This window comes from Camelina sativa, chromosome 2 (assembly GCF_030686135.1).
Source record: "Camelina sativa cultivar CO46 ecotype springtype chromosome 2, ASM3068613v1".
NCBI classification, from domain to species: domain Eukaryota; kingdom Viridiplantae; phylum Streptophyta; class Magnoliopsida; order Brassicales; family Brassicaceae; genus Camelina; species Camelina sativa.
The window spans coordinates 19,463,200-19,486,357 of record NC_141881.1 but is presented as its reverse complement, the minus strand read 5'-3'; the positions used below and the strand labels follow the sequence as shown (position 1 = coordinate 19,486,357).

Genomic DNA, 23,158 nt, shown 5'->3' with positions numbered 1-23,158 from the left:
TGCAGAACAACAATTTTGAGATCAAGAGTAGTCTCATCCATATGATACAGAGCAACAAGTTTTATGGACTGCCAATGGAGGATCCACTGGATCATCTGGATGAATTTGATAGGCTCTGTAGCCTAACTAAGATAAATGGAGTCAGTGAAGATGGATTCAAGCTCAGGCTTTTCCCATTCTCTTTGGGAGATAAAGCACACATCTGGGAGAAATCGCTCCCTAAGGAGTCCATCACCACTTGGGAAGCGTGCAAGAAGGCATTCCTCGCAAAATTCTTCTCCAACTCCAGAACCGCAAGGCTGCGGAATGAAATTTCCAGCTTTGTACAGAAGAACAATGAAACGTTCAACAAAGCTTGGGAACGTTTCAAGGGGTACACTACTCGATGTCCACATCACAGCTTCAGTAATGCTTCATTGCTGAGCACCCTATACCGAGGAGTGGTCCCCAAGATACGGATGTTGCTGGACACCGCAAGTAATAATAACTTCCTCAACAAGGATGTTGATGAAGGTTGGGACCTAGTTGAGAACTTGGCTCAATCTGATGGCAACTACAATGAGGATTATGATTGCTCTGTGCGATCTACAGGAGAGGAAGATGCCAAGTATAAGAGGGACATGAAAGCCCTAAATGACAAGCTCGATCAGCTACTCAACCAGCAGAAGCATGTACATGCTATATAAGAGGAAGAGCAGTTTCAACAACAAGATGGGGAGACTATGCAGCTAGAGGATGTCAACTACATCAACAACCAAGGAGGGTACAACAACTTCAAGCCAAATCCGAATCTCTCTTATCGGAACCCGAATGTTGCGAATCCTCAGGACCAAACCTACCCATCTGCCGTTCAAGGGAACCAGACTCAACAGAAGCCCTTTGTCTAATATAACCAAGGCTATGGACCTAAGCAACAATACCAAGGGACCTACAACCAACCACCTGGTTTCCAACAACACCAAGGTCCACCAAACCAATCACAAGAAGCCGAGTTACGAGGTCTTATTCAGCAAATGATTCAGCAACAGGCTACAGCTTCTATGGACATCGCGAAATGGTTCGCGGAAATGAGCAACAAGATCGACTCAGGATACAATGACCTTAATGCCAAGTACGAATCACTCAACACAAAGGTTCGATACCTGGAAGGCCACCACAACAACCAACCCGCACAAAAGGTCAATCAACTGCCGGGCAAAGCTGTTCAAAACCCCAAGGATTATGCGACTGCTCAGGCCATTTTCCTGGATGATGACTACCTCACTGGGGACAGTGATGATCAGGATGGGGAGGATGTGGATAACTCAATGAAAAATGAGGCCAAATACTATATATCTGAGTATGAACCCGAGCCTTCACCCGAAGAGACTGATCGAGTTGATGATCGAGCACTGATTCGAGAATCACAAACTAAAGAACAACCCGAAGTGGAACCCGATGACCTACACGATGGTGTTGATCGGATGATGCATCGAGTAGATGTTGAGAAGGGAAATCATCCTCAACCACCTGCACTGGTAGGAGAGGAGTTGGAGGAAAGGTTCAATGCTGCACTTGACATCCAGTTGGAGGCGCTTGCAGAGCGAATGGCTAAGCGCAAAGCTCCACCACCTAAGCTTTTGCCCCCACATGAGCTTCAGCAGGAAGCTGCAAAGGAAGCAGCTAGATTGGAGGATGAGGTTAAGGAAGCTGTCAAGGAGATCGAATTTGAGACTCTAAGGAGGGGAGTTTGCTTGGATCCTGAGGTAAGAATTGAGGAAAAACTTGAAGATCTTGGCTCTTTCACAATGTCGTGTTCGATAGGACTTCAGATCTTCAAAAGCTGTTTGTGTGATTTTGGAGCTTTGGTCAGCATTATGTCGCTTTCAGTCGCTAACAAGTTGGGATTCACCGATTTTAAACCAAGTAAGCTGTATTTGGTTCTAGCTGATAGAACGGTGAGATATCCGATTGACATTCTGGAGAATCTGCCTCTAAGGATTGGGAGACTGGAAGTGCCTACCGACTTCATGATCCTGGATATAGATAAGGAACCAGATGATCCACTGATTCTAGGAAGACCATTCTTGGCAACAGTTGGTGTTGTGATCGAAGTGAAATGAGGGAAGATCAAGATAGAGCATGGTGAGCACTTCAAGATGGAATTTGATGTGAAGAAAGGGGTTAAGAGGCCAACCATAAACGGTCAAGCTTTCTCCACCACGACCAAACAAAGGAAAATGCTACATCTTGAAGAGGTCAAAACCACATTTGCCATGGAACCTGGACAAAATCTGGAAGATCTTTTGAACCAGCCTACTGTAGTGGAGAGGAACCCAGAACCTCTTCCACATGGATCACATGCTTAAGGAGCATGAAGATTCAAGCCTAGTGACTTTAAACAAGCTCACTTGGAAGGAAGTCCCAAAGGTATCTTTTAATTTTATTCTATTTGCTTTATTTACTTTTATTTAATTTTTCTATTTTTGGAATTTTATATATAAAAAAAAAATGGAAAATTGGGAAGAGGGAATTGGTAAACCCGAGAGTCAACCCGACACCGTACTTGACGCGCCTGATCGTGTCTCTGCTCGGGTAGCGAGTGAAGTCCGAATGTAGCAAGGAAGCCCACTCTCGGTGAAGCCCACCAACCGAAACCCTAGCCTATTTAAGGAGGTCGAATCCTTCTCCCTCTTCATCACTGATAAGTCTTCCTTATTCTCTTAAGCTATTCAATTTCCATAAGTTTCTATTCTTCTCTCTCGATTCCAAGCTCATTCGATTTTCTTTGGAGACTAACCCTATTATCCCCAAGAACTAGCCTTTCTTTTTCTTCTCAAGGAATCGACATGGAGCCAACCGCTAGAACCTACCAAAGGAAGGGAAGAAGATCCACCTCCGCTGCTGCTACAACCGGAGGAGATGCCGCCGAAGTTCGAGAATCTCAGGGAAGAAGAAAAGTTCCACATTCCCAACCGTTGGGTGGACGTTTAGCCTCCCCAACCCGATGCACAACTCGATCCACCACCTGACCTGATGCTCGAGTAACGGATCGAGTAGGCCACCGAGTTTGCTCACCGAGTCCAATGGCGAGTGCTGTCCGCCGTTCTTCTCGACGTAGGGACTTTTCTACGTCCGAAAAGACACTTACCGACCCTATGGTGTTCGATTCTGATGCTGGAGGGGAAGAACAAGGTGAGATCCAAACCTCTCGATCGAGGAGTAGAGCCGCAATTGCAAAGGGGAAGAGACCGGCTTTGGAGAAGGCTGAGAAGGTGGTTGAGAGAGCAGTTGAGGAAGAAGATCAACACGCCGAGGAGGAGGAAAGAGAAAGAGAAGAGGAGCAGAGAGAGAGAACCCGCCAAGCCTCGCGGAGGCTGAGGCAAAAGGAAGTAGACACTACGGCAAGACTATTCAAGGTCTTCCGGAAGATGAGCTTTGTTGGTACCCGATACCCTCACCGTGAGACTATGAAGCAGTTGGGAATCGCTAGAGATGTAGAATTTCTGCTTGATATGTGCCACATGGGCCAGATGATGCAATCCCATCTAGAAGCATATGAGGAGGAGACGGTCCACTTCTTTTCAACCTTGAAGCTGCACTATTTCGAGGACAACCCGACCCTGCTACCCGATGGGGGGATCGGGTTCATCACCTTCTCCGTGAGGAACAAAGACTACCGACTCAGTTTCAAGGAGATGGAGAAGCTATATGGCTTCAAAGCTGGTAGTGGAGAAGGTATGGAGGTTAGCAAGGAAGAGATGAGGTCCCTATTGCTGACAATAGGAGACAAGCACCCCTACAAGTCCACAAGCTCCAAATCCGCTCAAATAAGGAGCCCTGTTTTGAGGTATTTTCACAAGTCTCTAGCATGCACTCTTTTTGCTAGAAAAGAGACTGGGAATGTGAACGACCATGAGCTTCAGTTGTTAGATGTTGCACTGTGTGGAGTTTTGGATAGTGCTAGGGATGGAACACCGCTAGTAGGAGACAAAGCTGATACTAGTATGTTGTTCGTGCTACTCGATCAATTCCTATACTTGAAATCGTGGGCTGTGAAAAGGAGAGAAGGAGGTGGAGGGATCTCTATTGGGGGACTAGTCACACCAATCTTAGTGGCATGCGATGTGCCCTTGAAGGGAGTTGTTCACGAACCAAAGTGGCTGGATACGGACTACCTCGTGATGGCGAGATTTTTGGCCTATGAGAGGCCTAATGACATGACATTGTTCAAGTTTGTCCATCCAACCGCCGGAGCTGCTCAAATGATTCTACCCAATGTCACATGCACCAAGGTTCGGCTAGGAGACAACATTGACTTCGCACCACCATTGGAAGAGCTGTACAACCCGGAGAAGGAGTCCGAAGCTGAGAAGAGAGAGGAGACCGGACAGAGACAAGGAGATAGCTCGGAGGAGTTTAATTTTGAGGAGTATGCATGCTCTCAAAAGCAACCAGTTGGAGTGAGGGAAGCTCACAAGAGAATTGGCTGGCTGAAGAAGATGAACAAGTTCTTGGTGAAAAAGGTGAAGGATCTTGCCAGTTCGGTGAAGATAATGGGAGGTCAAATCAAGGAGCTGCAAGACAAGGCAAGCTGTGCCTCAGCTCCTACCTTGGCGCAAGCACCTACTTGGATGGGGAGAAGCGGACCAGTAGGAGGAACTCGAGGACTGCCACCTCCAGAACATTAAAGAGCATCATTATACGAGCCCCGAGCTGAGGAGGACATCACCCGACCAGAAGCATCGAGGAGAAGCCACTCTGACGCCTACCCGACACCCAATCCGATGGGGTACACGATGCACTATCCGATGCACCCATCGAGCACCCAATCGGGTGATTATGCTAGACTTTTTCCTCCACCGTACCAGATGCCATTCACGATGCCGTACACGATGCACCCTGCGAGTGGATACACGGGTGATCATTTTGGACCTCTTCCGCCATTTCCGTCCTACTACCCGATGCCCTACCCGATGAGCTATGCGATCCCACCCTCGATCAACACCTCGGATGCTAGTCCGAGTAAGTCGTCTGTACGCATATTTGAGCTCTCTGACGAGCAAACACCGGCACCTGCTGAAGCCGGAGACGACCCTGGGTACACGTTGGCAAGCATGGAGGCTGCTGCAACCTCCTTCTTCACCAACCCATGAGGTACCACATTCATCCGAAACTTGTATATACCATTGCATTTAGTTTAATTCATCTTGTGTGATTCTTGGATTCTTTTCCAACTTTTATTTACACAGGGACTGTGTAATTTAAGTTTGGGGGAGGTCCTAGAATGTATTTAACATTGTGTTTTATTTTTTTTTTTTTATTATTTCAAATTTTTGCATGCTAGTTTTATTCATTTGAGTCTGCATTTATGTGCATTAAAACCCCAAAAAAATTTGAAAAATTTTGAAAAAAAAAAAAAAAAAAAAAAGAGTGTTCATGTAGTTGCATTTACATATTAGGATTGAGTCTAGTTTGTTTCATATAGGATTGTTGCATATGCATCTTAGGGGATAATGATTAAAACCACCTTGTTTAAAAATCAAACCTTATGATTGAAGCTATAACCCTTAGTCACAGTTCATTGTTGCTAGATCAATCTTTGGAAAAAAATGAAAAATCTTTGCTTAGACCCTTTATGTCGATTGAATGCTTCCTCCACTTGCTTGAACATTAGAACATCTCTATATTATTGGATTTAATTTGAACTTTAATTGTCTTGCTTATGGAACTTGAATACTTGGTCATGGTAACTCTAAACTCGGGTTAGCACTCCACATTTTTACTATTTTCGTTTAACCTGATTCATTTGTCCTACCCTTGAACCCAAACCTTTCTTTCAAACCTTGTTGTGAATTGTTGAGTGAGGCTTTTTTCATTGTGCTATAGGTTGTGAAACCTTGAGAGTATTGAGAACGACAAAGAACTGCCTCTTGATTTAGCTAAGTTAGATTTGAACTAGCTAATAGATTCGGTTTTGAAAGATAGGTGGTTAGAATGTTTATTTGGGGTTGGGTTGTGGAATAAAAAAAAGAGAAGAAAAGAAAAGAAAGTCCCTAAGGTTAGAATTAATTAGCTCTAAGTCTCTAAGTAAAAAAAAAAAAAAAAAAAAAAAAAAAAAAAAGTTCTTGCTATAGTCTCCTAGAAAGAAAGAAAAGAATATATCTATATTAGGAGTTTAGCAAAGGAAAAAAAAAAGATTAAGAGTTAGAAGTTTAAAGTCTAAAAGTCTAAATCTTAGGGAGTAAAAAAAAAAGAGTTAAAATCAAGGGTGTGGGTAGTTACATTCTAGGAGGTTTAAATAAAAAAATATATGATGAATGTATGAGAAAAGGATAGATCATCAAGAGTTAAGCTTTGTATGCCCAAATTGTTCTCAGTCTTAGATAGTTTTCACGACTGTCTAGCATTCCACTTTTTGAGAGAAAACCACCTAAAGAATTTGCTTGAAACCACCTTATCAAAAAGCCTTACCCTTGAAACCGATTGAGCTTGATTCACCTTCCATTTGCAAGAATTCGCCAAACACTTAATTGAATGTGAAAGAGATGTTCTTTATCTTTAGTTGAAGGTTGAGCTAGATCGATGCATGGTAATAGGCATAGAAAAATATTTGTAAGTATGTTGATTGATCTTAGCATCATTAACCTATCTTTAAGGACTATAGCTTGAATCCTTCGGTTAGCATCTTAAGGTTATGAGTCCCCACATTCAAACCGTACCTTCTTACTTCCTTGCTAGAGGACTAGCAAGATTTAAGTTTGGGGGTCTGATAACACTCATATTTACATGTTTTTAGCATCCCTTTTTGTCCATATTCTGCATTGTTCATACCCCTAACTTAGCATTTTTAGGTCATTTACTGTAAGAATCAAGTTCTAGAGCATTTAGGGTGTTGCATTTCTGCATTTGCATATATTGGATGAAAACAGGTGCTAAAGAGCCAAAAATGGGGAAAAACAAGGACAACTCGAGCATGTACCCGAAGGAGCCATCAAGCTACAAGAACAAGTCCGAACCCCAACACGATCAAAGAGGATCCAAGAGCGCGAAGAGCAACCCAAAGATCCACCCGAGGAGTTACCCGACTCAACCCTCGTGTACCCCATCGAGTAGACCATCGGGAAGGTCTGGGAAGCTAGGTCAAATAGGTTTCCATATATAAACCCCCTCATTCCCTAGCTCGCAAATGAGCACGCCGCAGACCCTCAAACCAGAGAGCGAGAGCTTCTGTGAGAGAACTGAGCGACTCAACAATTTCTTCTTGGTTTTGTACTTTTATTTTGTAGTTTTCTTAGATCTTTATCCCATACTCTTTCTACTCTACTCTATCTTTTAATATAATGTCATTTTCGTTTATTTCTATTGCTTTTTCATTTGTTTCTATGTCCGAGTAGTGTAGCAAAGTTTCTAGGAATGGGATAGATGATTAGGTGTTCTTGATCGGTTAGGATGCTTTAGTTGATTGTTATGATTGATAAATTTCCTTCTAGGTTGATGTTCTTAATGCGGTCAACAGACCGAAAGGTTGAGATTAGATCTAGGGCGTTTACAATGCTACATGCCGAAAGGAGTAGATAAAATGCTTGATTAGGTCAATGCTAGAGGTATACTTAACTTTGAGTGACAAAATCATATAAGTCTAAGTATACTGACAAAAATGAATTGTTCTTAATGCCTGCTTGTTCATATTGCTAGTGCGACAGTGTGGTAGTATGTTCAAGGTTGATTGTTGCTAGTGCGAAAGTGTGGTGACAAGATTTTAGAGGTTCATTGTCTAGGAAATAATTGCTTGAGGCATGTAAGGCATCCGCATTGGTCTAGAACACTTAGGATTCGATTACCCCCATCCTTAGGAACTTTCGTATTTCATTTCTTGTATTTTCTTTACTTACTCGACCACTTACCCAATCAGGTACACGATAACCTGCATCGAGTAATACCTCGAGCTGTTCATAGTTTACTTGCATACTCGACCACCCCACTCGATCCTGTACTCGATTGCTTGCTTCGAGTGCTTAGGTCGTGTGGTTTACTTGTTTATATTCTTTTACTTTGTTTATATTAGGACTGTTAGAACAAAAACCCTAATTGCTTGGCTTGACTTGTATTGTGCTGATCATATCCTTCCTGCAAGCAATACACAACCATTTGGATTGATAACCCTTTTTACTACAACTACATAGGGAGTTGATACCCTGGGTGAAAACCTGTCTATCAACCATCAAACCAGGGGAAGACGACATAAAGAAGTATGACATGGCTAGAGCTCTCCTGCTTCAATCGATTCCAGAAGCCTTACTCCTGCAAGTTGGTAATCTTAAAACCTCCAAGGCAGTTTGGGATGCAATAAAAACCAGGCACATCGGAGCTGAGAGGGTTAAAGAAGCGAGACTTCAAACATTGATTGCTGAGTTTGATAGGATCAAGATGAAAGAATCCGACACAACTGATGATTTTGTTGGAAGACTCTCTGAACTTTCAACAAAATCAGCATCTTTAGGAGAAGATATCGAAGAACCAAAGCTTTTTAAGAAGCTTCTTAATAGCTTGCCAAGGAGGAAATACATTCACATTGTTGCTGCTCTTGAACAGGTGCTCGATCTAAACACCACATCTTTTGAAGATATTGTTGGTCGTTTAAAAGCTTATGAAGAAAGAATTAGTAGTGAAGAAGAAGCTCTACATGATGATCAAGGGAAGCTCATGTATGCAAATACGGATCATCAACCCTATCAAGACAGCTATAATGCACGAAGAGGCAGAGGCAGAGGTCAAGGTGGTAGATTTTATGGTCGCGGAAGAGGACGTGGAGGACGTGTTCGCTATAATGATGGATATAGACAAGAAAGGGACACATCTAAAGTAACTTGCTATCGTTGTGATAAAGTAGGACACTATGCGTCTAATTGTCCGGATAGGCTACTTAAGTTGCAGGAGACACATGAGAATGATGAAGAGGACACACAAACCGCTGACGCATTAATGATGCACGAAGTAGTTTATCTTAATGAGCGTAATGTTAAACCAAACGAGTTTGAAACTCATACTGATGGTGATAATGTGTGGTACTTAGACAATGGGGTAAGTAACCACATGACTGGGAATCGGTACTACTTCTCAAAGCTTGATGAGACAGTCACATGTAAGGTCAGGTTTGGAGACGACTCACGCATAGATATAAAAGGCAAAGGATCAATTCTCTTTATTACTAAGAATGGCGATCGCAAGGTTTTAGTTGATGTCTACTTCATACCTGGCTTAAGAAGCAATGTTATAAGCCTTGGACAAGCTACTGAGTCCGGGTGTGATGTTCGGATGCGTGGTGACGTGTTGACATTGCATGATCAGGACGGTCGACTGTTGGTAAAAGCTGCAAGGTCTAGAAATCGGTCGTATAAGGTGCCTATGGAAACAGAGAACTCCAAGTGTCTACAGCTTATATCTTCGGGTAATTCAAGCAAGTGGCATTCACGATTAGGACATATTGGAAGTGAGAGCATGAAGAAAATGATAAAGTATAAACTTGTCTTAGGAATGCCAAACCTTGAGGTCGAGAAGGAGGTTTGTGCATCCTGTTTACTTGGAAAATAGGTGAGAAGAGCTTTTCCACAGTCAACATCATTTCAAGCAACACATGTACTAGAGCTTATCCATGGGGATCTTTGTGGTCTTATTACTCCATCTACACTGGCTAGAAACCGGTATGTCTTTGTTCTGATAGATGATTGCTCACGCTACATGTGGTCGCTTCTCTTGAAGAAAAAAAGCGAAGCTTTTAGCAAGTTTAAAAACTTCAAGGCAGCAGTTGAACAAGAGACAGGCATGACAATCAAAACATTTCGAACTGATCGAGGTGGTGAGTTCCTATCACAAGAGTTTCAACGTTTTTGTGAAGAAACTGGGATCAAAAGGCAGATAACCGCACCTTATACACCTCAGCAGAACGGTGTAGTAGAACGACGAAATCGAACAATGATGGAAATGACTAGGAGCCTCTTAAAGCATATGAATATGCCTAATTATCTATGGGGAGAAGCTATTAGACATACTACATATCTAATAAACAGAGTGGCTACCAAAGCACTTGTTAATCAAACCCCATACGAAGCATTTAAGGGGAAGAAGCCGAATGTGGAGCACCTCCGAGTATTCGGATGTATAAGCTATGTGAAGACTGAAGTTCAACACCTGAAGAAGCTTGATGATAAAACTAGAATGCTTTTGTACCTAGGAACTGAGCCAGGATCAAAGGCTTATCGTTTGTTGGATCTAGCAAGTAGAAGAATAACAGTGAGTAGAGATGTAGTTTTTGATGAAAAGAAGAGCTGGAGATGGTGTAATATAAGTAATAAAGATGTTGATGGTTCAGGAACCTTCATTATTACTTTTGGAGCCTTTGGTAATAACGGTTTAAGAGAAGAAGGGAGTTACGGAGAAACAGAGAACACTCGTGAACAGAGTCGTGAACAGAGTCGCAGTTCTCATAGAGAAATAGAAGAAGATGAGTTTCCTGAAACTGAAAACGACCTAGATCAAGATGATCATGAGGAGGTAGAGGATCAGAATCAAGAAGTACAAGAATTGCGAAGGTCAACAAGAGTAACGAGGAAAACCAAGCTATCTGCAGGACTATATTCTATTTGCAGAAACAGAGGTTGAACGTCTGCTGTTTGCACTCAATGAAGAGCCATGGGATTTTAATGAAGCTAAGAGTGAGAAAGTTTGGCTACAAGCGTGTCAAGAAGAAATGTCCTCGATTAACAAGAAAAATACATGGAATCTGGTCGATCTTCCTCCTGGAGCTAAACCGATCGGTGTAAAGTGGGTATTTAAGATTAAACGCAACTCTGACGGAAGCATAAACAAGTACAAGGTACGGCTTGTGGCGAAGGGTTATTTGCAGCGTAATGGGATTGATTTTGATGAGGTGTTTGCCCATGTAGCACGCATTGAAACAATTTGCTTTATCATCGCTCTAGCAGCCTCTAACGGATGGGAGATACATCATCTTGATGTAAAAACTGTGTTCCTTCATAGGGAGCTGAAGGAGGATGTTTATGTTAATCAGCCAGAACGTTTTGTCATTCTAAGAAGTGAGGACAAGGTCTACAAGTTAAATAAAGCCTTATACGGACTTCAACAAGCACCTAGAGCTTGGAACAATAAGCTGAATCATATTCTCAAGGAGCTTAACTTCGTGAAGTTTTCTAAGGAACCCTCTATGTTTCATAAGCAAGAGAAGGAGCATCGTCTTATCGTGGCTGTGTATGTTGATGATCTTCTTGTCACAGGTTCGAACCTTGAAGTAATCCTAGAGTTTAAAAGGCGAATGGCATTGAAATTTGATATGAGTGACCTCGGTAAGCTTACGTACTACCTCGGCATTGAGGTTTCTCAATCTGACTTTGGTATTATTCTTAAACAAGAAAGATATGCTGACAAGATCCTGAGTGAAACTGGTATGGGAGAGTGTAATGCAGTTCATATACCCATGGACTTTGGTGTTAAGTTTTCTAAGGCTCAAGCTGAGAAGAGTATTGATTTTAAGGAGTATCGGAGGAAAATTGGATGCCTTCATTACTTGATTCAGACTCGTCCTGATCTTGCATACTCTGTTGGTGTTCTAAGTCGTTACATGCATGATCCCAAGGAGTCTCACAGTGCCGCGTTAAAACAGATACTGAGATATTTGCAGGGAACTCGTTCATACGGTCTTGTTTATAAGCGAGAGAAGAATGCTTAACTGGTCGGTTTCAATAACAGTAGTCACAATGTGGACGAGGATGATGGTAGAAGTACGAGTGGTCATGTCTTCTATCTGAATGAGTGTCCTATTACTTGGTGTTCTCATAAGCTTGATACGGTGGCTCTGTCGTCCTGTGAAGCTGAATTTATGGCGGCCACAGAGGCGGCAAAACAAGCGATCTGGTTACAAAAGATTCTAGATGAAGTTACCGGAGAACCTTGTGAGAAGGTCTCGATTCTGCTAGATAACAAGTCGGCGATAGCACTCACTAGGAACCCTGTTTTCCATGGTCGCAGCAAGCACATTCACAAGAGATATCATTTTATACGTGAGTGTGTAGAGAATGAACAGGTGGAGGTGGAGCACATTTCTGGTGAGGAACATAAAGCTGATATCCTAACCAAAGCTCTTGGTAGGATTAAATTTAAGAAGATGAGAGATCTTCTAGGAGTTCAAGATGTGTCAAAATGTGATTTCAAGCTTAAGGGGGAGAATGTTGGTTAAGCTTGAAGATAGCTTGGTGAGCAAGCTATCCTAATCCTACCAAGTTATGGAATAGGATTATATGTATTTAAAAGTTATCTAAATAATGTTAGTTTACCTATTATGAAAAGGAAATTACCCTAGAGATCTCCCTATATAAAGAGTTGCCAAGGTGTGGTATACCTTTAAGAGTTTAAGAGAGAACAAAAGGGCTTTAGGTTTTGAGAGATTTTCCTAAAGATTAATAAAAGAGAGTAATTCTTTTAGCTTTGTGTTCTTAAACTTGAAGAGTGTTCTTGATACAAACTCTATAGTCATTCCATCATTCCATGTCATGGGTATTTTCATTTTCTATGTATGTGGTGGTGCGATTTAATTTACACATTATTTGGGATTTTACAATTTAGTTAAACATATAGTATGTATAAATCAAATATACATTTTAGTGTAGATAAAAATATACTTGGAGATATACGAAGAATAGTTTTAAATATATAGTTTAAAATCACTTTAAAACACTAAAGGGGGTGTATTCAACTTGACATTTTAAATGATTTGTTTAAAAGTTACAAATTCTATGTTATTCAATCATGGATTTTAAAAAGTCTCATGAAATCCACTGTTATTGAACTGATTTTTTAAAAATCTACTTTAAAATCCACTGTTATTCAAAACAGTTTATGGATTTGGATTTTAATAAGTTTTAGGGATTCTGGAAGATTTGAGAGGATTTGTTTAGTTAAAAATACAGAAATCCAAATCTCATAGTTTTAGGTGGGATTTGAAAAAATTTTACCATAAATCATATCAACTTCCCTAAAATCTATCAAAATTCTAAATTTCCTAAATCCCATAAAATCCTCCAAAATCATTGTTTCAATATACTTCTAACTATTTTGTCCCAACGACGTTAGCATTCAAAACCGTAAAATACCAAACACATATGTTAAACCGCAAATATGTATTCAATAGTAACAGTTCGTCCAAAGTGGAGATGTGGTTTCGTATTGTACTAGCCATCTAGGAACTCTTTCTCTCACATTAAAAAAAAAAACACAAAAAAGCCATCTAGGAACTCTTTCTCTCAAGCACATAGAAACATACCCATAGAACATGACATATCTCAAAAGAAACACATTTGCTTCTAAGTTGTTTTGCTTCCATGTAGAGCTTCGACATTACCTCATGGTTTACCTTCCATTGACCTTTCATCTGTTGTTCTCAGAAACCATTAAAAAGGTGTGAGGGAGAAGCATCTTTGATTAATTAAACAACCTAATTGCACAAAGATATATAAAATTCACTGGACAAATTAACCTGCATATAAACTAGCTTGGAGTCACTTTTCACTTTAATTTTCGTGTAACCTTTCTCAATAGCTAGCATGCTTCAATCCTAGGATTAATCCATGATATTCTGCTGCATTGTTTGTGGCAATTCCTAAACCTTGACGTATTTTACAAATCTGTTCTTGAGAAAACTGATATTAAGATACATAACTGCACTCTCTAATTAAACAACTGTGGTTTTTAGACATAATTGAGTTTTGTATAACATAAAGTCACATTCGTATAAGTTAGTTTGTACATTAAGAGTCACAATTTCTAAGTTATGCCTTATGAAGAGTCATGTCTTTTCTTATAGAAACAACATGATGTTTCACTTGTATAAGTACAGATCGAGTCTCTATTTCCTGCAACACAATCGAGTCTGTAATACAACAAGCTATTTCAGTTTATCAATACAATCACAAGTTTCTTTAATACTTTGTTTTATCTTCTATAGAATAGAGAAACAAGTACGCTTGTTTTTGTTCTTTGTGAGAGAGAAGCTTTTGCTTCTAACATGGTATCAGAGCCCAACTGATTCAAGGGCCAATTCAAGAAAAAATTCAAGCAACAAAACAGAGGCGATGGAAGGAACATCACAACAGTTGATTCCCATATTCGATGGAGATAAATATGATTTCTGGCGTATCAAAATGACAACAATTTACAAAACCAGAAAGATGTGAACGATGGTGGACAACGGAGTTTCAAATCAACCATCACAAGCAGAACATACTCCGGAAGGGTTGCGACTGAAAAGGCAATGGGAGGAAGAAACGACACAAGATATGATGGCTCTGCAAATTCTACAAACAGTCGTGTCGGATCAAACCTTCTCCCGCATAGCACCAGCAACTACTTCGAAAGAAGCATAGGATGCACTGCAATCTGAATTTCAAGGGACTCCACAAGTACAATTGATCAAACTACAATCGTTGAGAAGGGAGTACGAAAATATGAAGATGAAATTATCCAGAAAATTCTCATATCTCTCCCAGAAAGGTTTGATAGTATTGTAGCGGTGCTGGTACAAACTAAAGATTTAACCGTGCTATCAGTTATTGAATTGATAAGCACTTTGAAAGCACACAAGCAGCGTGTATCACTTCGAGAAGAGCGATCAACAGAAGGAGCTTTATATGGAGAAGACAAACGTTGAAAGAAGGCTGATAAATGGTGTAGCGTTTGCAAACTTAAAAATCACAATGAGAGTGATTGTTGGATGAAGCAGAACAACAAAGGTCTTCTTTCGCAACAAGCGGCTAACAGTTAGAAAAAAATGTTTCGTGTGTAACAAACCGGGACATTTAGCCAAAAATTGCAAACTAAGAAGAACCGAGGGAGCGGATCTAAGTCTATAAGATACAGATGATGAGGATCACATGTTGTTCAGTATGGTTGAAGAAGAAGTATCATCAAAAATAAAAGATGAGACATGGTTACTTGACAGTGGATGCACTAACCATATGACCAAGTAAGTGAAATACTTCATCACTCTTGATAAGAGGATAAAGGTTCCGATCAAAGTGGGGAATGGTCAACGTGTAATGACAGCAGGAAAAGGAAATATCCAAGTGATGACAAGCCAAGGAGAGAGAAGATCATCAAAGAGGTGTTTCTAGTGCCGGGTTTAGCGAAAAATCTATTGAGTCTGTCTCAAATGACAAATGGATATGGAGTTTTATTTGAAGATAATAGATGTGTCATCAACAATCCTCAAGGGAGAAGGATACTGAACATTCCGATGAAGCATAAGAGTTTTCATTTAGATGGAATAACTCAGACGCAAGTGCCTTACTTGCGAGGGAAGAAGAAGGTTGTTTGAACGTGGCAGGTTATGAAGAGTTCGAGATCAAAGGCAAGGAGGAAGCTTGGAGTTAGACCAAAACTCAATTAAGGGAGAGTGGTAGACATAATTGAGTTTTGTATAACATAAAGTCACATTCGTATAAGTTTGTTTCTACGTTAAGAGTCACGATTTCTAAGTTGTGTCTTATGAAGAGTCATGTCTTTTCTTATAGAAACAACACAATGTTTCACTTGTATAAGTACAGATTGAGTCTCTATTTCCTGCAACACAATCGAGTCTGTAATACAACAAGTTATTTCAATTTATCAATAAAATCACAAGTTTCTCTAATACTCTGTTTTATCTTCTACAAAACAGAGAAACAAGTACGCTTGTTTTTGTTCTTTTGAGAGAGAAGCTTTTGCTTCTAACAATGGTTTCAAAAGGATTCATACCAAGCTTCTGTCCTCAGTTTTCAGTACAGCTGCAGCACCAGAGAGACCAGGGTTTCCTTTTGATGCACCGTCAAACTCAATAATGCAAGTTTCCTACCATATGAGGAGAAACAGAAACATATCAAACTTGAGAAAATATTCTGAATCCAGTCTATTGAAACTATGAAGTATAAGTATATACAAACATATCAAAACACTCACATCTGAGGTATCACGAGATGACTTCAGCTTAGAAAGCTTTTCCAAGGGATTACTTGACATGGAAGGTGAAGGAAGTTGATCCTAGGAAAATGGAATACATAAGCAATGAGCTTAAGCTATGTTCTCATCATCATTAAACTTCAAACTACAATATAAGACAGTTAATAACCACTCAGTTCCAAAATCCAACATCACGAATCAAGGCAAATGCAGATTATAATATAATCTTTCACCTGGAAAAGGCAAGGAGTGAGGCTCCAAACATATCCTCTTTCAAGTCATAAGCTCTAAAACAATAGAGTGAATTCTACATTCCAACAGTATTAAGATACTCATCTATGTCTTTGAGCAACGAAACGCTAACTGGAAGATTATAAACCTGCCACATCAACTTCTCTTATAATCCCACCTAAAGAAAGTATATATACATACATACATACATACACAAGAGATTGAAGAATTCACCGAAGATCCAATTTGAGCTTGACAATCACTTAAATCGTTATAAATTCCAATAATGTCACCCTTCCGAACAACGAAAAAGGCGTCTTTCTCTTCATCAGAAACAGAAGAAACAGCAGCGCTGCTTGACGTCTTTGATTTAGCAGTCTTTGATCTTGAGGAGTAGCAATGAACACTAGACAGTCCAAGTGCAGTCACACATGAAGAAGGCTTTATAAATTTGTAGGCATATAGAAGAAGCATTTTATCTAGGGAATGTGAGAACTGATGACATAGCTGGACTTCTTAAACATCCCCAAGTACTTCATAGCCTTACAATGCAGTTACAGCCACTGAGAGATTTATGGAAGAAAAATAAAAAAGCACACAGCTTAGTTAACTACAGAGAGACAAGAACCAAACTTTAGAATTATATATTGCCATTGAGGAACACTGAAGCTAAATAGCCTATTCAAAAATCACACTTTTCGCACAAAAACCACTAGTAAGATAAAATCGAAAGAGAAGAAGAGACAACATATCTGAGAGGATTTTGAGGAGGGAGAAGCTCACCGGAGGATTGTTTCTAGTCAGCGTTTGTGATTGGAGTTGTTTGAGCGGTGTTTCCGGTGACAACGAGAGGGCTGTAGTGTACCGGAACTGGAACTAGAACTAGAAGTCAAATTAGTCAATTTTGGTCTTTTTCGTTTATTATAAAGCGAGATTCGAAACGACGTCGTTAAGAAACCCTATTTTGAAATCGACGTCGTTAAGGTAAAACTAAAACGTACTTTACAAAAAAAGCTCTAAATTGGGTGGTTTAATCATATGTTTACCATAAAATCTATTTACTTTAATATTTCATTATGTTTACCATTATCAAACTTCAAACATAACATACTGTATAGTCCTATAGTGTATCTTCCTACTGAGAGAAACAAACACATTCAATAAAATTGTATCCATCGTATAATTATGCTTTAACAAGAAAATATACTAAACTCAATGAATATAGTCAAACGCTAAAAAAATTAAATGATCAGAATGTATAACCAAATAAAATTCTATTTATGTAGAAATTGATACAAGTCTTTTTGCAATCCAATCATAGTAAAAATTCAACCATCTTGTTTTTCTAAATTTATGTTTAGTTTACAATGCATATATTATTCAAGTTACGAATTGATTAGTCTAGTAAAATTAATAAATATAGAAAAAGCAATACTATATTACAGATAAGATATTATATATTACCTAGTGTTGCCGAATAGAAAGTTTTTGTCACGTCTTTGACATTCAAATTCCCGGTTAGAATTGTTGCGTCTCTCCCCTCTTCAATGATGGTTAAGTTGGGTTTCAGTTTACCAATCTTAACGATCTCGTCATAAATTTCCTTTTTCACATATATCACGAACCGTGTTTTGCTGAAAGTTGGTGCTGCCGCCACCACTTCGTTTATGATTTTGTAGTTACCAGTACCATATTTAGATACGACAAGATTCACTTTACTCTTAAGTGCCTACACATTAATGAACAACATACAAATTTTAAATAATCTAGCAATTGACTAACAAGAAAATAAGTGTTAAAAATTATCTCTATGTTGTTGCTAGTTTTAAAATATTTTTTGCTATGGTTTAACCTTTTATTTGCACATATTTTGCATATGTTTTCCTTTTGTTTCTAATATGTTCTTCTCAATGTAGTTCTTCCAAAAAATTCACTTTTCCAATAGATATATAATTAGCATAAAATATTTTAAGTTTCAATTTCATAGATATGTTAATAAAATAATTATTAAATGTTAAAAGTAGATTTATATGAATAAAAATAAATAAAGTACTGAAAAAACTTGAAAATTCTGAGAAAAACCTTAAAAAATAGGTTATAGCTCAATATAATAGAACAATGGTAAAGACTAAAAACAAATATTACTAAGAGATAATTTTATTTAGAAACAATGAGTCTGTAATTCTTGAGGGTCTATACAATGAACACATAGAAAATATTTAATAAGCAATTAAAAAAATAAATAATTAATTAATAAACTGAAATAGGCACCAAAATCACGGTGGTCAGTCTTATTAACGAAGAGTTGTGGTTTAACTCTACGGAAGTACCTTACCAAAAAGGACTTTAATTACTTGTGTTTATGTTAATTAATCTTAAGTAGTTATTAGCATAAGAAAATACATGTTCCAATTATAATGGATTACATTCTGTTCATTTAAAAACGGAGCATAAACCAACTAAAGTGCCTTGAATGTTTTTAGTTTAAAGTGGGTTTTTGGTTTTTGTTTTTCCAGAATCTATTTTATGGCCATTCAAAAATTTAAGAATGATTTCCTTAAAATTTATGGAATGTATATTTTGAGAGATTTTGAAAATTTCTATAGAGAATCCAATATCTTATTTTATGAGATTTTGAGATTTTTTTTGGCTTAAAATCTATTTTCATTTATTTTTCTGAATTTCTTTTGATTATGCTATTTTCTAAGAACCAATAATTTTGTTCACTCATTTATTAAAAAGGTTTCTAAAACTAATTATTAACTATTAAAATATTAAAAAAAATTACCATTCGTTGCCAAAAAAAAAAGATTACCATTCAAGTTTATAAAAAAACTAAAATCTACACCAAAAACTAAAAACCAAAAACCAAAATCTAAAAACCATTAAAAACTTCAAAATATTCATGCAAACCAAAAATAAATAAACTTTAATTTGGTCCCCTAATCCAAATAAAGAGCAAATAAAAACCACAATCTTAGTTTGGGTTTAGGATGTTGGTTTGGAATTTGGATTCAAACCATATTCATATCATGAAAACATATTTAAACATTGAAGGGATAATTGAACAAGTCAAACAAAATTTCCATTCAACATCTGTGAATTATTAAGGAGAAATTCCTTTAAATAGCACTAAATTTTTTTTTTTCCAACAATACCACATTGTAGTTTTTTTCCCAAAAATACCACAAAATTTTTTCCAAAATTACCATAAACACAAAAATTGATTTTTAAGGATGTAGAATTTTTTCTTTTTTAAGTTTGGGTTGACACATTTAGTTTTAGAGTATAATTTTAAGGGGTAGTGTTTAGTATTTAAAATTTAGAAATTAGTTTTTAGTATTAGAACTTTAGTTCAATTATGTGGTATTTTTGGAAAAAAAATATATTTTAATGGTATTTTTGGAAAAAAAACTAAATTGTCCTATTTTTGGAACAAAAACCTATTTTAGTGATATTTATGACAATTGCCCATTATTAAAACATTTACGACATATATTTAGTTAAAAATAAATTAATCAAAATATTATTTATATTTTTCTTTATGACATAAAATCTATATAGTAACAAAAAGAACCAAATATAGCTGTCCAAAAAGAAAAAAAAAAAAGAGAAATACCCTAGAATGGCACACATTTGGGTTTTTGTTCCAAAACTAGCACACATGCTGGAATGTTCCAAAGCTAGTAATTAATAGAGAGATATATTCTTATTTTAAAAAATTCAAAAAAATCAAAACCCGATCTCTTACATTTCTCTCCGGCGAAGCTTGATGAATTTTCTGATCAGAGATCTTCATTTCTGATCTCAGATTTTCCCATGAAGCTTCAATCAGGTACTAAATCCGTTGCCTTATCTTTCAATTTCTCTTTCTTCTTCTTCGTTTTTAGAGTTTGAAATTGTTGGGTTATCTTTCTTCTTCTTCGATCGATAGCTTCAATCATTGATTTCAGAGTTTGAAATTGTTGGGTTATCTTTCTTCTTCTTCAATCGATATCTTCAATCATGAATTTCAGAGTTTGAAATTGTTGAGTTCTTTGAAATTAAGGAAGAAATTGCGACTTATGGCTCTATATAGATGAATTAGCAGATTCGGTAGTTTTTTTGTTATGTGATTTTGGTATTGTTGGCTTGATTGTAGAATGTTGGAGATATACTATGTCTTTGGTGAGTGGAAAATTAATGACAAGCTTCATTGGAGATTCTTCGTTGATACAAACAAAGGTGGATGCCTTTGTGAAGTTTCTGAGAATATCACATACAAGGATTTAATGAAGATTGTTTTTGAAGATTTCGGACTTGATGGTCTAGTTAAAGAGATTTCACTCAGCTATGAACTTCCAAAGATGAAATTAATTGTAGAAGATTCTCCTCCTATCTTCATTCGCAATGACCGCCAAGTCTGCACTTTTATCAGGAAGATACAAGAAAATCCTGAGATAGGACGTTTGTGTGTATTGGTAAGTACATGACTTTTACTTTTGTTTTCACTGTAACTTTCTTATACTTAATTCTTCATAGTTTTTTAACTTAATTCTTCTTGTAGGACTTTGATCAATCATTTGGTAGTGATATCTCAGTTTCTAAGCCACTTGGTGATACATGTTCAACCGCTGAAAAAGAAAAGAACAATAATTCATTTGCCTTGCCTGCTGATCGAGATCCTATTCTGATCTCTGCAGGAAGTTCACATACGACTGCACATGAAACACACAAGGTTAGTTCTTTAATATAAGTTTTTAGACAAGATTCATATATGTTTAGGAACCCCTTCCTAAATCACAGAACATGATGAATATCAAGAATTTTAAGGATGAACTACTTAGGAACGGTTCAAGTATAAAGCTATAGTTACTTGCAAATGTTACTTTTCATTTACTAATCTTTTTATTTTTCTAGGAACTTAATCGGTCTATTGGAAGTGATGTTTCTACGACACATAATGATATAGAAATCTCAACAGCTGAAAAAGGAATATGATCTTTTTTAGAGAATTTGGTTCCTGCTCCAGATCTCTCTCCTATATCTGTGGTAGGTTCACATTCAACTTGAGGGGCTGATGATATATATGTGGACAGATATTTCAAGAACAAGGAAGAGTTGATGTTCAAGATGAGAAACTGGGCACTTGAATGGAGGTTTGAGTTCAGAGTTTGATGGTCAAACAAAACGAGAGTTAGTTTGGGATGTGTTGATGATAAATGCAGTTGGCAATTGCGTGCGACTAGGCTAAAATCATCTGAATTCTTTGTGGTGAAGAAGTATTGTCATGAACACAATTGTGACACAACCCACAGGAATGCCAACCATAGACAAGCAACTGCAAAGTTGCTTGGGAGTTTTTACTGCAACAACTATGGAGAAAAGAAAGTTGGTCTCAAACCAAAACAGATTATGGAGTTGGCCAGAAAAGATCATGGAGTATACATACCATACAAAAAAGCCTGGAGAGCAAAAGAGGAAGGTCAGAATTTGGTTAGAGGCATTGCTGAGGACAGTTATTTACATCTAGCGAAATGGTTGTACATGGCAAGGGAAAAAAATCCAGGAACAGTTGCTTATCTTGAGTTGGATCCTATGAAGAATTTCAAATACGTATTCATCTCATTTGGTCAGTCGATTAGAGGTTTTTCTTTAATGAGAAGAGTGATTGCTGTTGATGGTACATTCCTAAAAGGAAAGTATAAGGGAACTTTGCTAGCAGCTACTGCACAAGATGGAGATTATCACTTATACCCGATAGCATTTGCCATTGTTGATTCAGAAAATGATATTGCATGGAATTGGTTCTTCAGGTGTTTGCTCACTATCATCCCTGATGCACCAGATTTGGTATTTGTTTCTGACCGTGCTTCATTCATTGAAAAAGCAATCTCAGAATTGTATCCAGCATCCCATCAAGGCATTTGCAATTTTCATCTCAAAAACAACATTAAATTAAAGTTCAAGAGTAAAAGCTTCTTGCCTCTTGTCGAATCAGCAGCTAATGCTTTTACGTTTCATGAGTTTGAAGGTGCTTTTAGGGATATATAGAATTCTAATCCAAAACTGGCCAAGTATTTAGAAGAAGCTGATTTCAGGAAGTGGGCTCGTTGTTATGCACCATCTAACCGCTACAATATTATGACAACCAACATTGCTGAGTTATTGAATTCTATGTTAAAGGATCCTTGGGAGCTGCCAGTGATTTCACTTCTTGAGACAATCAGGATAACCCTTACAACATGGTTTCATGAGCGACGGGAAAAAGCTGCCAAACACAACAAGTGTGCTACACCAAATGTTACAGATAAGATAATATTAAGCTTCAGTAAGGCAATGAAACTAGATGTTTTTCAAGTGGATCAACATGAGTTTGAGGTCAAAGATGATAGGAATAAGTTTGTTGTTCACCTAAAGAACAAGACTTGTACTTGCCAGTTCTTTGACATTGAAAGGATTCCTTGCATTCACGCCATTGTTGCTGCAAAGCGTACAAACATGGATGAATACAAACTGGTTGATCATTTCTATTTGACAGATATTTGGGCTAAAGCATATGCTGAGAGCATTCATCCAAGTGGAGATGTGAAGAATTGGGTATTTCCAGATGCAGTAGCTGAATATTTCTGTGCTCCACCACAAACTAGGATAAAGAGTGGGAGACCGCCAAAGAAGAGAAAGAGATCAGTTGGAGAGTTTGGTTTACCAGGTTCTAAATCTCAAAATCATAAGTGCAGCAGATGTGGTAATGAAGGACATAATAAAAGTACTTGCAGATTCCCAATATGATGATTTTTATGCATTTGATTTTTTACAATTGTTACTAGATTTATCCAGGAACACTCTACAGATGTGAACTTCATAGCATACTGATATTCATAAGACAGTTTCATGAAGGATATCCTGAGATTCAAGGAGTCCTTCCTGAATATTATAATTTTTAAACAAATGTGTTTCTTAA

The 23,158-nt window shown here is 37.9% G+C and overlaps 1 protein-coding gene, 1 long non-coding RNA gene, 1 other non-coding gene and 1 pseudogene across 3 annotated transcripts; 2 read left to right on the top strand and 2 right to left on the bottom strand.

Moving 5' to 3' along the window:
- Positions 1-296: 296 nt before the first annotated feature.
- Positions 297-403, bottom strand: LOC147948886 (small nucleolar RNA R71). Its single transcript, XR_015586119.1, has one exon. It is a non-coding gene; the product is annotated as a small nucleolar RNA R71 (small nucleolar RNA).
- Positions 404-1,466: 1,063 nt separating this feature from the next.
- LOC147948885 (uncharacterized) lies at positions 1,467-2,102 on the top strand. Its single transcript, XM_087469024.1, has 2 exons — positions 1,467-1,517; positions 1,644-2,102. Exons 1-2 carry the CDS (start codon positions 1,467-1,469, stop codon positions 2,100-2,102), a joined length of 510 nt encoding a protein of 169 aa, XP_087325150.1.
- An 11,806-nt stretch (positions 2,103-13,908) lies between these two features.
- On the bottom strand, positions 13,909-17,097 carry LOC104715404 (uncharacterized). Its single transcript, XR_015580771.1, has 4 exons — positions 16,999-17,097; positions 16,450-16,778; positions 15,985-16,363; positions 13,909-15,876 (listed from the first exon to the last, which is right to left on the bottom strand). It is a non-coding gene; the product is annotated as an uncharacterized LOC104715404 (long non-coding RNA).
- Positions 17,098-21,101: 4,004 nt separating this feature from the next.
- LOC147948884 (uncharacterized) lies at positions 21,102-23,158 on the top strand (annotated as a pseudogene).